Source organism: Triticum urartu, chromosome 2, assembly GCF_003073215.2.
Source record: "Triticum urartu cultivar G1812 chromosome 2, Tu2.1, whole genome shotgun sequence".
Classification (NCBI taxonomy): Eukaryota; Viridiplantae; Streptophyta; class Magnoliopsida; order Poales; family Poaceae; genus Triticum; species Triticum urartu.
Window position 1 is genome coordinate 549,320,753 of NC_053023.1, and position 18,550 is coordinate 549,339,302.

The window sequence follows — 18,550 nt, forward strand, 5'->3', positions numbered from 1 at the left end:
CTAGGCTCAGTTGTACAACTAAAATCGAGCGGGGTGTGTACGTCAGTAGCAGTGTGTTCACAGATTACATAATCACGTGCGAAGATTTGTTTCTTCCGTTGCAACACACGGACACCAAATGCTAGTAAAGCTAGATCCAAACATTTCTTCTAAAAAGGTTGTCCATCAATTTTTAGGGCTAAACTTCTCAGCAAAACACCGCATACGTTAGTGAAAGTAGGGATTACCTTTTTGACATGAAGTCAACGATCGGTCTTTGCTCTGAAGAGCCTGTAAATTTGCATGTCACAATCTCTGAATCTGAATGGATCCCCCACTTCTTTTTTTGCGAATTTGAATGGATCCGGTTTTCTTGCGGTGCATGATACACACATACGGAAAATAACTGTGGTCAGCATGTTCACTTGGTTCCGCTCTGTGTATTTCTGTAGCACTATTTGTTGTTTTCAAGTGATTGACGTGCTACATGAATTAGTTATGCACAAATTAGTAATAATAGTACATCAATCACTAGAGTAATAATCATCATTTCTTGGACTCTCGGGTGAACTGTAGTCAAGAATACCATCGCCTACCAGAAAATGGTCAGTCTTCGGATGCTGACTACTCACTCACTCGGTCCAGAGAAAAGGGAGAAAATCATTATACACCATGTTATCACTGTTGCCTATCCATCGCTGTTGAGTGTTGATCTACAAACAACGATAAGATGTCATGGTTGAATATTTCGTAACTTAAGTTGTGTTTTTTGTTCACAACCTCTGAACCCTACCTAACCCTTCTCCCCGATACACTGGTCATGGAAATCTCACGTGTTTATGAACAAGAGCAAAAATCCATCTACTAAGTTTCATGAAGGGAGAACCATTCACCAGAAGTCCCCACAGGAACAAGATCCACCTCTGAAATGGTGGAATCTGTTGGCGTCACGGACCACGATTTCCCTCTCGAACAGCTTCGACACTAGCTTGGTGAACTCATGGCAGTCAGCGCAAACTCTGAGGTTCTTGGCTATCCTTAGAGGCGTGCCTGGGCGCGTGCTGATCAAACCAAACGAGATCGCAAGCCTCTCACTGTGCCTGTGCAGCACATCCACCTTCTCTTCTTCACTAACGTCATGCAGAACAAATCTTGTATCCTCAATGTACCCACCTTCTTTTCTCAGTTTTTCTGTTATTTCGGCAAGTTTGAGATGGATTCTCTCCGCGTCTCTGTGTGTATGATCCCTTGCGGTGAAGGTGTGGACGTTGTTTCCAATCTCTATCCAGCTGCAGGCCGGGTCTTTCCTCAGCCCACGTTCTGAAATCCTGGCTCTGACCTCCTTGGCATTGTTCCACTTGCCCATCTCAGCAAAAACGTTTGATATAAGGACATAATTACCTGGGTTATCTGGTTCCAACTCAAGAAGCTTGTCGGCTGCAACCATAGCGAGCTCGTGGTTCTTGTGTATACGGCATGCCCCAAGGAGTGCGCACCACACCACTGATTTTGGTTCCAAAGGCATAGACTTGATGAACTCGTACGCATCCTCGGTCTTGCCTGAGCGGCCAAGAAGATCAACCACACAAGCATAGTGTTCCTGCCATGGTTCTAACCTGTACATGGTCTCCATCATATCTAGATAACATTTGCCCTCATCGACAAGCTTTGAGTGACTACAAGCATATAGCAGAGCGAGAAATGAAACATGGTCAGGAGCAACACCAGTTTCTACCATTCTCTCGAAAAGGTCTATAGCTTGCTTGCCATGACCATGCATCCCAGCTGCATTAATCATCGCTGTCCAGAGAACTACGTCTTTACATTTCGCTCCATTAAATACTTTGAGAGCATTGCTCATGCTTCCGCAACCAGAATACATGTCTACCAGGGAACTAACCGTGGCACCTTCCATAAGAAAATTCCTTCTGATGAGAAAGCCATGAACTTCCTTCCCTTTTGCCAAGGATGACAAATCAGCTATAGCCCCGAGAATACTTACTAGTGCTACAGAATCAGGTTGAATATCTGTATTTTGCATCTCTGCAAACAAGGCAACAGCTTCATTTAACAGCCCGCTGTTTGCGTAACAGTTTATCATACTAGTCCATGTGACAATGTCTTTTTCCTCTACTGTTTCAAACATTCTAAGTGAATGGTAAACCTCTCCACACTGCCCATATATATCTAGGATTCTGTTCTTCAGTACCAAATCAAGCAAATCATTTCTAATAGCATACGAATGCAGTTGCTTTGCCAGCAAACTGGTTTTCAAACCACTGCATGCTTCTAAAATACTTCCGATCATCATGGGATCTACCTTAATGCCCTCTTTCCGAGCTTCTCTAAACTTTTCCAGTGCCTCAAAATGCTGGGAACTCCGAGCATAACAAGTAATAATGGTAGTCCATGATATGTAGTCTTTAATCCTCATCCTTTCAAATACATGGGTAGAGTACTCTGTGTACTGACACTTCATGTACATGTCCATCAATGTATTTCCAACCTGTGTGTCTGTATCTAGCCTCTGCTTTATAGCATATGCATGAACCTCTCTGCCATTGAGTAACCAGCCCAATTGGCCGACTGCAGAACACAAGCTCACAATACAAGCATGGTCAGGCTGAAAACCACCTTGAAGCATTTCACCAACAAATTTGATGGCCTCGGCATATAAACCATTTTGGACATAACAGGACAGCATCGAGTTCCATGAAATGTAGTCTTTCTCATTAATCTCACGGAATACTCTATGAGCGCTGTACACATGGCCACATTTTGTGTACATAACAAGCAAAGCATTGCGCTGGATATTAACCTGACTGCCACACTTCAAAATTGCTGCATGTAGCTCCCTGCCAAGATTCAGCTGGGCTAACTCTGTACAGATCTGTAGCACCCCAACAGTTGTGTAAGAATTCATACTTAAACCAGCCCTCTGCATCCCTCGAAACAAGTTCAGAGCTTTCAAGAACATGCCGTTCTGCATACAGCCTGATATCACTGAATTCCACGACGCGACATCCCTCCCGCCTTGCAGCCGCTCAAACACCTGCAACGCAGAATCTAGAATGCCGCACTTGGCATACATCGCAATGAGCGCATTGGCCACAAGGGTGCTGCTATCAAGCCTGTGCTTAACCGCCAGCCCGTGCACCTCCCGCCCGCAACGACCATGCCCCTCCATCCCACACGCCTTGAGCACGGAGGCGAGCGTGCACCCATCAGGCGCCATCCCCGTCGCCGCAGACCAACGCATCGCCCTGTACACGCCCAAGGCTTCACTAGCGCTCCCGGACGACAGGTACGCCCCAGTAAGGGCGTTCCAGGAGAAGACTGTCCGGGCAGACATTCCGTCGAACAGGCGGCGTGCGTCCTCGACGCGCCCGCACTTGCCATACATGAAGAGCAGCTTGGTCGCGAGGAACCCGTCGTCGCCATCCAAAGAACCGGTGGCCACGGCATGCGCATGGACCTGGGCGCCCTGCGCGGCCGCCTTCTCGGCCGCGACGAGGTCAAGGACCAGGCCGTAGTGGTCCTGGGAAGGGACGCGGCCCGGCGCTCCGGCGGTGAGCAGTCGAAGGGCTTGCCGCAGGTTGCCTTCCCTGCATAGCTGCTTCAAGGAGGTGTGGTCTGGAGACGAGGTGGCGGGTAGAGTGGGTGAGAATTTTTTGTAGGGGATTTGGCTTGGTGGGAGGGAGAGCACGGTGGTGGCCATGGCAGCCGTGGGCTTGGAGGCTCTTCCGAGCCGAACGCTCATGTCAGTGTCATCACGAAAGAGTGATGTGGATTACAATTTCGATTAAATGTTTCAAAAGGGTGCGGATAAAAGTGCGGGTGCTAGAATTTTTTAGATGGTTTTGTAATAAATTTTTCATAGCAAAAATGCGCTTTTAGATGTAGATGATGGAGTAAAAAGCACATAACCATCATACTTGTGGCGTAATTAGCAGAACAGTACTGCTAGTCTTAGTCGACGGGCCAGCCATTCAATCTTTAGCAGCTTGTAGATTCGAGCTGGGAGCGCTTTGTCTCTGTTTTGGCCTATCTAAGGCATGGACCGGCTCACTTTGTTTTCTCCCTATCAAACCCGTGATCCCCTGTGCGAGCGCTGCTAATGGACTGGGGCTATGCTGTATTTCAGTGTTTCTTTTCTGTGTTTGTTTTTGGGCCGCATTAAAGTGAAGAAGGGGAAGCGGCCACCCGTGGAGTGAGCTTCCCCTATACCATTCTTCATTTTTTTCTTATTTGTCCTATTCTTGTTGGTGGTACACCATAGATCTGAAGAGATTAGGGTCGTTTTTTGTGTGGATCAAGCGAAGATTAATAGCTTTAACTCTATGATCAACTCCAGGATTGTTAGTTATTTTTTCGTGTCATTATTGTTCAAGCAGTCAATATATTGGAGATGTTTTTTCCGTGGTTCATGCGGATGTAAGGTTTGGGGTAGTTTTTGTAGTGCATCAAGAGCGAGCGAGCGGCTGCTTTTGTTTTTTTGTTAGGTGCTGCAGATGTAACGCCAAGTAAACTGCACTCTTTAGTGTTTAATTTCAGTTAGGTTCAGTTAGTTTAATTCTTTTTGCTTCTTAGTCTGAAATTCATGTCTGCTACATTGTAGAAGTTCGTCACTGTGCCTATGTATCCAATAGAGTGGATGGGATTTTGTATGTCTATATCCCCCCCCCCCTCCCCACGCCTGTTTTTTTTTTCTGTTTTGTATCAAATATGTGATTAGTAGTTTCAAGCAGAGAATCACCCCTATAGTTTAGACCTTATTTTTTTAGGTTTGATTTTTTTGTGCGTTCATGCGCAATAGTGTCTCTCGCTCTAGTGTGTTTATCAGCATTGTCGGTATGGTGGATTTTTGATGATGAAACTGGATTCTTTGCTTGTAGCTAGATTCACTTACCTCGCTAAATAAAGCCCCGTTTTTATGTGTCACTCTTTTCTGTCATTCAGATTTTTTTTTGGCTTTTTTTGCTGCGTTTTTTGAGGTTCTTTCCAGTAAAGATTATTTTACAACCAGCAGTACTAAATTTCTTAATAGGCCAAGAGACTGAGATGCAGTGTGCTTCTCCGCTGGATTGTACTGGAAGTAGTTTTTTATCAACATATTTTTTTATGCTTGTAGGTACTTATAGAGAAATTTTTACACGCTCTGTACATCCTCTATACAGAGAGTATAGTGCACTTTTTTTTACCCTCTGTTCATGAGTAGGTGACAAGACAGATGTGTGTTTAGGATTTTTTTTTTGCTAAGTTAAACATTCTTTTTTTTTAGTATATCAACCTCTGCTAGTTATCCTTTTTTGGACACTTTTTTTTATCTGGTCAGTGCTATCACTTATACTGTTCTTTACTGGGATATTTTTGGTGTTTCAAGAAGTGCTTCTCTCATATCCCCTCATACACATTACTGAAACCATTAGTAGGAGTGATTCAATCCCTTGTTTTGCTTTATTCTAGTCGAGATTAGTAGGTCGAAGAATAGGATTTTGCTGAAACATTACTTTCGCGAAGTCAGTTCCATGCTTTTTGAGGATTATCTCTAAACTCAAATCCCCTCATACATTACTGGCCATCATTAGGAGTTGTATAGTCCTTTTGTTTGTTTTACTTAGGTTTTTCGCTGAAATCTTTTCTCTCGAAACAAGAGAGATTTTTTATTACTGAATGTATTAGCAGTAGTGTGGTATGTTTATTTTATTTCTCTAATCTGCAACATGTTTTTTCTGAAATCTTTTCTTTTTGTAAACAGGAGATATTACCGCTGATATCTATCACTAGAGTGGTTTTTTTCTTTTGCTTAGACTCTTTTTTTTAATTATGAAGCATGTTCAAATCTATCATTTTTTTGCGTAGTCAAAAAGAGAATGATTTAATGAAAGTAAGTTTCGAGCAGCAGCATGTTTTCTGTACTTTTCTTATTTTCACGCTAAAAACCATATGAAATTAATGTGATGTTCATTTTTTCTTTTGTATATGAATTAATATGGTCTTTTTGATAGATTCATCATCCTTTTTATCTCCACATTGCAAATGTAAATATGTTTCTTTTTTTCATCAGCGGCGACGCCAATGATATATTATCATTATCTCGAAATCCTTTTTTCTTCGGAAGCATACAAGTTTTTTTTGCACTAAAAATCATTTAGCTGAATATGTACGCGTATCAGTAGCACAGATTTATGTTTTTTGCCTTTTTATTTATGCGCACAGGAGATGCTTTGCAGAGTTTGTCTTCTAACTTGGTCGCGACCGGGGGACCTTTGTTTTGTCAGAGGGGGCGGCGTCGAGAGAGAGGGGACAAGTTACATGTCCCAACACTAGGCATGCAACTACATGTCTTCTAACTTGGTCGCAACTGGGGACCTTTGTTTTGTCAGAAGGGACGGCGTCAAGAGAGAAGGCCCCAGCTACATGCTCAACTATACACACGCAACTGCAGGTCTTTTTTTCCAGCATGGTCGCAATTGACCTTTGTTTTGTCAGAGGGGGCGGCGTCAAGAGAGAGGGGACAAGTTACATGTCCCAACACTAGGCATGCAACTACATGTCTTCTAACTTGGTTGCAACTGGGGACCTTTGTTTTGTCAGAGGGGACGGCGTCGAGAGAGAAGGCCCCAGCTGCATGCTCAACTATACACACGCAACTGCAGGTCTTTTTTCCAGCATGGTCGCAATTGCATGTGTTATAACTTTGTCCCAACTTGAGTTTTTCAATTTTTTGTTGTATGGGGAGAGGGGCGACAACCGTATGTTTTCTAACTTGATCGCAACCGGGTGACCTTTCTTTTTGTCGGAGGGGCGACGCCTAGACAGATGGGCCAGTTGCATGTCCCACACTAGGCACGAAACTGCATGTCTTCTAACATTGGTCGCAACTTGGGGGACCTTTGTTTTGTTGGAGGTGACGGCGTCGAGAGAGAGGGGCACAGTTGCATGCCCCACACTACGCACGCAACTACATGTCTTCGAGCATGGTCGCAACCGCATGCCTTATAACTTGGTTGCAACTCTGACTTTGCCAGTTTCATGTCCCACAATGGGCACGCAACTGCATGTCTTCTTACTTGGTTGCAATTGGGGACCTTTATTTTGTTGGAGGGAGCGGCGTCGAGAGAGATGGTCCCTAGTTGCATGTCCCAACTAGGCACGCAACTGCATGTCTTTTAACTTGGTCGCAACTGGGGGGATTTGTTTTGTCAGAGGGGACCGCACCGAGAGAGATTGGTCCAGGTGCATGTCCCACACTAGGCACACAACTCCATGCCTTCTAACTTGGTCACAACTTGGGGGAACATTTGCTTTGTCGGAGGGGGCGACGGCGAGAGAGAGAGAGAGAGAGAGGCCCAGTTGCATGTCCCACACGAGACACACAACTGCAAGTCTTCGAGCATGGTCGCAACTGCATGTCTTATAACTTGGTTGCAACTCGACTTTTGCCAGTTTCATGTCTCACAATGGGCACGCAATTGCATGTCTTCCAACTTTTGTCGCAATTGGGGGACCTTTTGTTTTGTCGGAGGGGGCGGCGTCGAGAGAGACGGGGCCCAGTTGCATATCCCACACTAGGCATGCAACTGAATGTCTTCTTACATGGTCGCAATTGGGGGGAGGGCTTTTGTTTTGTCGGAGGGGGCGGCGTCGAGAGAGACGGGGCCCAGTTGCATATCCCACACTAGGCATGCAACTGAATGTCTTCTTACATGGTCGCAATTGGGGGGAGGGCTTTTGTTTTGTCGGAGGGGGCGCGTCGAGAGAGATGGGGCCAGTTGCATGTCCCACACTAGGCGCGCAACTGCATGTCTTCTGAGTTGGTCACAACTTGGGGGACCTTTGTTTTGTCGGAGGTGGCGGCGTCGAGAGAGAGAGGGGCCCAGTTGCATGCCCCACACTAGGCACGCAACTGCATGTCTTCGAGCATGGTCGCAACTGCATGTCTTATAACTTGGTTGCAACTTCGACTTTGCCAGTTTTGTGTCCCACAATGGGCATGTCTTCTTACTTGGTCGCAACTTGGGACTTTTGTTTTATCGGAGGGAGAGGCGTTGAGAGAGATGGGACCTAATTTCATGTCCCACACTAGGCATGCAACTGCATGTCTTTTAACTTGGTCACAACTAGGGGGGAGTTGTGTAGCCGGAGGGGGCACTGCTACGTCTTGAGCTTGCGTTGGTTTTCCCCGAAGAGGAAGGAATGATGCAGCAGAGTAGTGTAAATATTTCCCTCAGTTTTTGAGAACCAAGGTATCAATCCAGTAGGAGCCCACGCTCAAGTCCCTCGTACCTGCACAAAGCGATAGCTACTCGCAACCAACGCGATTAGGGGTTGTCAATCCCATCACGGTCACTTACGAGAGTGAGATCTGATAGATATAATATTTTTGGTATTTTTGGTATAAAGATGCAAAGTAAAAAGTAAAAGCAAAGTAAAAAAGCAAAGCAAGATTAAAGTGATGGAGATTGATATGATGAGAATAGACCCGGGGGCCATAGGTTTCACTAGTGGCTTCTCTCAAGAGCATAAGTATTCTACGGTGGGTGAACAAATTACTGTTGAGCAATTGACAGAATTGAGCATAGTTATGAGAATATCTAGGCATGATCATGTATATAAGCATCACGTCCGTGACAAGTAGATCGAAATGATTCTGCATCTACTACTATTACTCCACTCATCGACCGCTATCCAGCATGCATCTAGAGTATTAAGTTAAAAACAGAGTAACGCCTTAAGCAAGATGACATGATGTAGAGAGATAAATTCATGCAATATGAAATAAACCCCATCTTGTTATCCTCGATGGCAACGATACAATACGTGCCTTGCTGCCCCTTCTGCCACTGGGTAAGGACACCGCAAGATCGAACCCAAATCTAAGCACTTCTCCCATGGCAAGAACTACCAATCTAGTTGGCCAAACCAAACGGATAATTCGAAGAGACTTGCAAAGATAACCAATCATACATAAACGAATTCAGAGAAGATTCAAATATTATTCATAGATAGACTTCATCATAAACCCACAATTCATCGGTCTCAACAAACACACCGCAAAAAGAAGATTACATCGAATAGATCTCCACAAGAGAGGTGGAGAACTTTGTATTGAGATTCAAAGAGAGAGAAGAAGCCATCTAGCTACTATGGACCCGAAGGTCTGAGGTAAACTACTCACACTTCATCGGAGAGGCTTAGGATGATGTAGAAGCCCTCCGTGATGACGACCCTCTTCCAGCGGAGCTCCGGAACAGGCCCCAAGATGGATCTCGTGGATACAGAAAGTTGCGGCAGTGGAATTAGGTTTTTGGCTCCTGTTTTGATCGTTTGGGGGTACATGTGTATATATAGGAGGAAGAAGTACGCCGGAGGAGCAACGAGGGGCCCACGAGGTAGGTGGGCGCGCCCTAGGGGGGCGCCCCCACCCTCATGACCGCCTCTTTTGTTCCTTGGAGCAGGGTCCAAGTCTCCTGGATCACGTTCGGTGAGAAAATCACGTTCCCGAAGATTTTATTCCGTTTGGACTCCGTTTGATATTCCGTTTCTTCGAAACACTAAAATAGGCAAAAAACAGCAATTCTGGGTTGGGCCTCCGGTTAATAGGTTAGTCCCAAAAATAATATAAAGGTGGAAAATAAAGCCCAATATAGTCCAAAACAGTAGATAATATAGCATGGAGCAATCAAAAATTATAGATACGTTGGAGACGTATCAGGCATCCCCAAGCTTAATTCCTGCTCGTCCTCGAGTAGGTAAATGATAAAAAGAGAATTTTTGATGCGGAGTGCTACCTGGCATAATTTCAATGCAAATCTTCTTAATTGTGGTATGAATATTCAGATTAGAAAGATTCAAGACAAAAGTTTATATTGACATAAAAATAATAATACTTCAAGCATACTAACAAAGCAATTATGTGTTCTCAAAATAACATGGCCAAAGAAAGTTATCCCTACAAAATCATATAGTCTGGCTATGCTCCATCTTCACCACATAAAGTATTTAAATCATGCACAACCCCGATGACAGGCCAAGCAATTGTTTCATACTCTAACTTTTTTAAAACTTTTTCAATCTTCACGCAATACATAAGCGTGAGCCATGGATATAGCACTATAGGTGGAATAGAATGGTGGTTGTGGAGAAGACAAAAAGGATGGGAAGATAGTCTCACATCAACTAGGCGTATCAACGGGCTATGGATATGCCTATCAATAGATATCAATGTGAGTGAGTAGGGATTGCCATGCAACGGATGCACTAGAGCTATAAATGTATGAAAGCTCAAAAAGAAACTAAGTGGGTGTGCATCCAACTTGCTTGCTCACGAAGACCTAGGGCAATTTTTAGGAAGACCATCATCGGAATATACAAGCCAAGTTCTATAATGTAAAATTACCACTAGTATATGAAAGTGACAACATATGAGACTCTCTATATGAAGAACATGGTGCTACTTTGAAGCACAATATATGAGACTCGCTATATCATGGTGCTACTTTGAAGCACAAGTGTGGAAAAAGGATAGTAGCATTGCCCCTTTTTATTTATTTTCTTTTTTTTGGGGGGGGCTTCTTTTTTTTCTTTGGCCTTTCTCTTTTTTTTATTTGGTACAATGCTCTATTGAATGATGATCATCACACTTTTATTTATTTACAACTCAATGATTACAACTCGATTCTAAAACAAAGTATGACTCTATATGGATGCCTCCGGCGGTGTACCAGGATATGCAATGAATCAAGAGTGACAAGTATGAAAAAATTATGAACGGTGGCTTTGCCACAAATACTATGTCAACTACATGATCATGCTAAGCAATATGACAATGATGAATGTGTCATGATGAACTAGGTGGTGGAAACTTGCATGGCAATATATCTCGTAATGGCTATGGAAATGCCATGATAGGTAGGTATGGTGGCTGTTTTGAGGAAGGTATATGGTAGGTGTATGATACCGGCGAAAGGTGCGCGGTATTAGAGAGGCTAGCAAAGGTGGAAGGGTGAGAGTGCGTATAATCCATGGACTCAACATTAGTCATAAATAACTCATATACTTATTGCAAAAATCTAGAAGTTATCAAAGCAAAGTATTACGCGCATGCTCCTAGGGGGATAGATTGGTAGGAAAAGACCATCGCTCGTCCCCGACCGCCACTCATAAGGAAGACAACCAATAAACAAATCATGCTCCGACTTCGTAACATAACGGTTCACCATACGTGCATGCTACGTGAATCACAAACTTTAACACAAGTATTCTTTAAATTCACAACTACTCAACTAGCATGACTTTAATATTATCACCTCCATATCTCAAAACAATTATCATGCTTCAATCTTTTCTTAGTATTCAACACAAGCAAAAGAAAGCTTCACAAATCTTGAATACCAAGCATATTATTATTAAGCAAATTACCATGCTATTAAGAGACTCTCAAAATAATTGAAGTGAAGCATGAGAGATCAATAGTTTCTTTAAAATGAATCCACCACCGTGCTCTAAAAGATCTAAGTGAAGCACATAGAGCAAAATTATCTAGCTCAAAAGATATAAGTGAAGCACATAGAGTATTTTATCAAATTTTAATTAATGTATGGCTCTATAAAAAGGTGTGTACAGCAAGGATAATTGTGGCATACTAAGACACAAAGACACAAATAATACAAGACGCTCCAAGCAAAACACATATCATGTTGGTGAATAAAAATATAGCTCCAAGTAAATTACCGATGGAAGTGGACGAAAGAGGGGATGCCTTCTGGGGCATCCCCAAGCTTTGACTTTTTGGTGTCCTTGGATTATCTTCAGGGTGCCATGGGCATACCCAAGCTTAGGCTCTTGCCACTCCTTGTTCCATGATCCATCAAAAGAATTCACCCAAAACTTGAAAACTTCACAACACAAAACTCAAAATAGAAAACTCGTGAGCTCCGTTAGCGAAAGAAAACAAAATACCACTTCAAGGTACTGTAATGAACTCATTATTTATTTATATTGGTGTTAAACCTACTGTATTCCAACTTCTCTATGGATTATAAACTATTTTACTAGCCATAGATTCATCAAAATAAGCAAACAACACACGAAAAACAGAATCTGTCAAAAACAGAACAGTCTGTAGTAATCTGTAGCTAGCGCAAGATCTGGAACCCCAAAAATTCTAAAATAAATTTCTGGATGTGAGGAATTTATCTATTAATCATCTGCAAAAAGAATTAACTAAATAGCACTCTTCAAATAAAAATGAAAGCAGTTCTCGTGAGCGCTAAAGTTTCTGTTTTTTACAGCAAGTTCAACAAGACTTTCCCCAAGTCTTCCCAACGGTTCTAATTGGCACAAACACTAATTAAACACAAAAAACACAGCCAAAACAGAGGCTAAATAATTTATTTATTACTAAGCAGTAGAAAAAAGCAAGGAATAAAAATAAAATTGGGTTGTCTCCCAACAAGCGCTATCGTTTAACGCCCCTAGCTAGGCATAAAAGCGAGGATAGATCTAGGTATTGCCATAATAGTAAGATAGATTGTTAAAAATCATTTCATATTCTCTACATTTGGCAGCAAGTTTTCTTTGAGGCAAGCAAAATTAGTCAAAAGGACTAAATTTAACGGGACAAAAGTGTTGGGGAACGTAGCAGAAATTCAAAATTTTCCTACGTGTCACCAAGATCTATCTATGGAGAAACCAGCAACGAGGGGAGGGAGAGTGCATCTACATACCCTTGTAGATCGCTAAGCGGAAGCGTTCAAGAGAACGGGGTTGATGGAGTCGTACTCGTCGTGATCCAAATCACCGATGATCCTAGTGCCGAACGGACGGCACCTCCGCGTTCAACACACGTACAGCCCGACGATGTCTCCCATGCCTTGATCCAGCAAGGAGAGAGGGAGAGGTTGAGGAAGACTCCATCCAGCAGCAGCACAACGGCCGTGGTGGTGGTGGAGGAGTGTGGCAATCCTGCAGGGCTTCGCCAAGCACCGCGGGATATGAGGAGAAAGAGAGGGAGGGCTGCACCAACGAGAGAGATCAAATCGCGTGTATTGGGCAGCCCCTAGGCCTCATATATATAGGGGAAGGGGAGGAGGGTGCGCCCCCTCTAGGGTTCCCACCCCTAGAGGGGCGGCAGCCCTAGATGGGTCTTGGGGTGGCGGCCAAGAGGGGAAGAGGGGGCGCCCCCTAGGGTGGGCCTTTAGGGCCCATCTAAGCCTAGGGTTTCCCCTTTTCCTCCTTTGCTGCGCCTTGGGCCTTGTGGGAGGCGCACGAGCCCACTCAGGGGCTGGTCCCTCACCACTCTTGGCCCACGCAAGCCTCCGGACTGTGGCCCCACTTGGTGGACCCCCGGACCCTCCCGGTGTCCCGGTACGTTACCGATAAACCCCGAAACTTTTCGGTGACCAAAACAGGACTTCCCATATATAAATCTTACCTCCGGACCATTCCGGAACTCCTCGTGACGTCCGGGATCTCATCCGGGACTCCGAACAACATTCGGTAACCACATACAAACTTCCTTTATAACCCTAGCGTCACCGAACTTTAAGTGTGTAGACCCTACGGGTTCGGGAGACATGCAGACATGACCGAGACGTTCTCCGGTCAATAACCAACAGTGGGATCTGGATACCCATGTTGGCTCCCACATGTTCCACGATGATCTCATAGGATGAACCACGATGTCAAGGACTTAATCAATCCTGTATACAATTCCCTTTGTCTATCGGTACGATACTTGCCCGAGATTCGATCGTCGGTATCCCGATACCTTGTTCAATCTCGTTACCGGTAAGTCTCTTTACTCGTTCCATAACACATCATCCCGTGATCAACTCCTTGATCATATTGTGCACATTATGATGATGTCCTACCGAGTGGGCCCAGAGATACCTCTCCGTCACACGGAGTGACAAATCCCATTCTCGATTCGTGCCAACCCAACAGACACTTTCGGATATACCCATAGTGCACCTTTATAGTCACCCAGTTACGTTGTGACGTTTGGCACACCCAAAGCACTCCTACGGTATCCGGGAGTTGCACAATCTCATGGTCTAAGGAAATGATACTTGACATTAGAAAAGCTTTAGCGAACGAACTACACGATCTTGTGCTTGGCTTAGGATTGGGTCTTGTCCATCACATCATTCTCCTAATGATGTGATCCCGTTATCAATGACATCCAATGTACATGGTCAGGAAACCGTAACCATCTATTGATCAACGAGCTAGTCAACTAGAGGCTTACTAGAGACATGGTGTTGTCTATGTATCCACACATGTATCTGAGTTTCCTATCAATACAATTCTAGCATGGATAATAAACGATTATCATGAACAAGGAAATATAATAATAACTAATTTATTATTGCCTCTAGGGCATATTTCCAACAGTCTCCCACTTGCACTAGAGTCAATAATCTAGTTCACATCGCCATGTGATTAACACTCACAGGTCACATCGCCATGTGACCAACATCCAAAGAGTTTACTAGAGTCAATAATCTAGTTCACATCACTATGTGATTAACACTCAAAGAGTTCTGGGTTTGATCATGTTGCTTGTGAGAGAGGTTTTAGTCAACGGGTCTGCAACATTCAGATCCGTATGTACTTCGCAAATTTCTATGTCATCTTGTAGATGCAACTACTACGCTACATTTGGAGCTATTCCAAATAACTGTTCTACTTGGAGCTATTCTAAATTGTTGCTCCATTATACGTATCCGGTATCTCTACTCAGAGCTATCCGGATAGGTGTTAAGCTTGCATCGACGTAACTCTTTACGTCGAACTCTTTATCACCTCCATAATCGAGAAAATTCCTTAGTCCACTAGTTACTAAGGATAACTTTGACCGCTGTCCTGTGATCCATTCATGGATCACTCTTGTACCCCTTGACTGACTCATGGCAAGGCACATTTCAGGTGCGGTACACAGCATAGCATACTGTAGAGCCTATGTCTTAAGCATAGGTGACGACCTTCGTCCTTTCTCTCTATTCTGCCATGGTCGAGCTTTAAGTCTTAACTTCATACCTTACAACTCAGGCAAGAACTCCTTCTTTGACTGATCCATCTTGAACACCTTCAAGATCATGTCAAGGTATGTGCTCATTTGAAAGTACCATTAAGCGTTTTGATCTATCCTTATAGATCTTGATGCTCAATGTTCAAGTAGCTTAATCCAGGCTTTCCATTGAAAAATACTTTCCAAATAACCCTATATGCTTTCCAGAAATTCTACGTCATTTCTGATCAACAATATGTCAACATATATTTATCAGAAATTCTATAGTGCTCCCACTCACTTCTTTGGAAATACAAGTTTCTCATAAACTTTGTATACACCCAAAACTTTGATCATCTTATCAAAGCATACATTCCAACTCCGAGATGCTTACTCCAGTCCTTAGAAGGATTCCTGGAGCTTTGCATACTTATTAGCATCTTTCAGGATTGACAAAACCTTCCGGTTTGTATCACATACAACCTTTCCTCAAAAAAAAAACGTCGAGGAAACAATGTTTTGACATCCTATCTGCAAGATTTCATAAATAATGCAGTAATCGCTAATATAATTCCAACAGACTCTTAGCATCGCTACGAGTGAGAAAGTCTCATCGTAGTCAACTCCTTGAACTTGTCGGAAAACATCTTAACGACAAGTCGAGCTTTCTTAATGGTGACATTTACCATCATTGTCCGTCTTCCTTTTAAAATCCATCTGCACTCAACAGCCTCACGACCATCGAGCTGTTCTGCCAAAGTCTACACTTTGTTTTCATACATGGATCCTCTCTCGGATTTTATGGCCTCGAGCCATTTATCGGAATCCGGGCCCACCATCGCTTCTCCATAGCTCGTAGGTTCATTGTTGTCTAGCAACATGACTTCCAAGACAGGATTACGTACCACTCTGAAGTAGTACGCATCCTTGTCATCCCACGAGGTTTGGTAGTGACTTGATCTGAAGTTTCATGATCACTATCATAAGCTTCCACTTCAGTTGGTGTAAGTGCTACAGGAACAACTCCTGTGCCCTGCAACACACTAGTTGAAGAGACGGTTCAATAACCTCATCAAGTCTCCACCATCCTCCCACTCAATTCTTTCGAGAGAAACTTTTCCTCGAGAAAGGACCCGATTCTAGAAACAATCCCTGATTGCTTTCGGATCTGAGACAGGAGGTATACCCAACTGTTTTGGGTGTCCTATGAAGATGCATTTATCCGCTTTGGGTTCGAGCTTATCAGCCTGAAATTTTTTCACATAAGCATCGCAGCCCCAAACTTCTAAGAAATGACAGCTTAGGTTTCTCTAAACCATAGTTCATACGGTGTCATCTCATCGGAATTACGTGGTGCCCTATTTAAAGTGAATGTGGTTGTCTCTAATGCCTAACCCATAAACTATCGTGGTAATTCGATAAGAGACATCATGGTATGCATCATATCCAATAGGGTGCAGTTATGATGTTCGGACACACCATCACACTATGGTGTTCCAGGCTGTATTAGTTGTGAAACAATTTCCACAATGTCTTAATTCTGTGCCAAACTCGTAATTCAGATCTCTATGATCATATCATAGATATTTTATCCTCTTGTCACGACGATCTTTCAACTTCACCCTGAAATTACTTGAACCTTTCAATAATTCAGACTCGTGATTCATCAAGTAAATATACTCAACATCTACTCAAATCATGTGTGAAGTAAGAACATAACGATATCCACTACACGCCTCAGCACTCATTGGACTGCACACATCAAAATGTATTACTTCCAACAAGTTGCTTTCTAGTTTCATTTTACTGAAAATGAGGCTTTCAGTCATCTTGCCCATGTGGTGTGATTTGCATGTCTCAAGTGATTCAAAATCAAGTGAGTTCAAACGGTCCATTTGCATGGAGTTTCTTCATGCATATACACCAATAGACATGGTTCGCATGTCTCAAACTTTTCAAAAATGAGTGAGTCCAAAGATCCATCAACATGGAGCCTCTTCATGTGTTTTATACCGATATGACTTAAGTGGCAGTGCCACAAGTAGGTGGTACTATCAATACTATCTTATATCTTTTGGCATGAACATGTGTATCACTATGATCGAGATTCAATGAACCATTCATTTTAGGTGCAAGACCATTGAAGGTATCATTCAAATAAACAGAGTAACTGTTATTCTCCTTAAATGAATAACCGTATTGCGATAGACATAATCCAATCATGTCTATGCTCAACGCAAACATCAATCTCGATGGTAGAGGGAGCGTGCGATGCTTGATCATATCAACATTGGAAACACTTCCAACACATATTGTCAGCTCACCTTTAGCTAGTCTCCGTTTATTCCGTAGCTTTTATTTCGAGTTACTAACACTTAGCAACTGAACCGGTATCTAATACCCTGGTGCTACTAGGAGTACTAGTAAAGTACATATTAACACAATGTATATCCAATATACTTCTATCGACTTTGCCAGCCTTCTCATCTACCAAGTATCTAGGGTAATTCTGCTCCAGTGGTTGTTCCCTTTATTACAGAAGCACTTAGTCTCGAGCTTGGGTTCAACTTTGGGTTTCTTCACTAGAGCAGCAGCTGATTTGCCGTTTCATGAAGCATCCCTTTTTGCCCTTGCCCTCCTTGAAACTAGTGGTTTCACAAACCATCAACAATTGATGCTCCTTCTTGATTTCTACTTTTGTGGTGTCAAACATCGCGAATATCTCAAGGATCATCATATATGTCCCCGATACATTATAGTTCATCACGAAGCTCTAACAGCTTGGTGGTAATGACTTTGGAGAAACATCACTATCTCATCTGGAAGATCAACTCCCACTCGATTCAAATGATTGTTGTACTTAGACAATCTGAGCACAAGCTCAACAATTGAGCTTTTCTCCCTTAGTTGCAGGCTAAGAAAATCGTCGGAGGTCTTATACCTCTTGACGTGGGCACGAGCCTGAAATCCCAATTTCAGTCCTTGGAACATCTCATATGTTCTGCGATGTTTCAAAAACGTCTTTGGTGCCTCAACTCTAAACCGTTTAACTGAACTATCACGTAGTTATCAAAACGTGTATGTCAGATGTTCGCAACATCCACAGACAAAGTTCGAGGTTCAGCACACTGAGCGGTGCATTAAGGACATAAGCCTTCTATGAAGCAATGAGGACAATCCTCAGTTTGCGGACCTAGTCCGCATAATTTCTATTATCAACTTTCAACTAAATTTTCTCTAGGAACATAACTAAACAGTAGAACTGAAGCGCGAGCTACGACATAATTTGCGAAGACCTTCTGACTATGTTCAAGATAATTAAGTTCATCTTATGAACTCCCACTCAGATAGACATCCCTCTAGTCATCTAAGTGATTACATGATCTGAGTCAACTAGGCCGTGTCCGATCATCACGTGAGACGGACTAGTCATCATCGGTGAACATCTTCATGTTGATCGTATCTACCATACGACTCATGCTCGACCTTTCGGTCTCTTGTGTTCCGAGGCCATGTCTATACACATGCTAGGCTCGTCAAGTCAACCTAAGTGTT

General features: G+C 43.2%; 1 protein-coding gene across 1 annotated transcript; it reads right to left on the reverse strand.

The window, feature by feature from the left end:
• Nucleotides 1-375: 375 nt before the first annotated feature.
• LOC125538682 (pentatricopeptide repeat-containing protein At3g63370, chloroplastic) lies at nt 376-3,769 on the reverse strand. Its single transcript, XM_048701950.1, has one exon. The coding sequence runs from the start codon at nt 3,737-3,739 to the stop codon at nt 869-871; it is 2,871 nt and encodes a 956-aa protein (XP_048557907.1). The 5' UTR covers nt 3,740-3,769; the 3' UTR covers nt 376-868.
• Between the last annotated feature and the right edge of the window lie 14,781 nt (nt 3,770-18,550).

Excerpts from the sequence above, each read along its gene's own strand:
- LOC125538682 (XM_048701950.1), bottom strand. The coding sequence starts at position 3,739 with ATGAGCGTTCGGCTCGGAAGAGCCTCCAAGCCCACGGCTGCCATGGCC.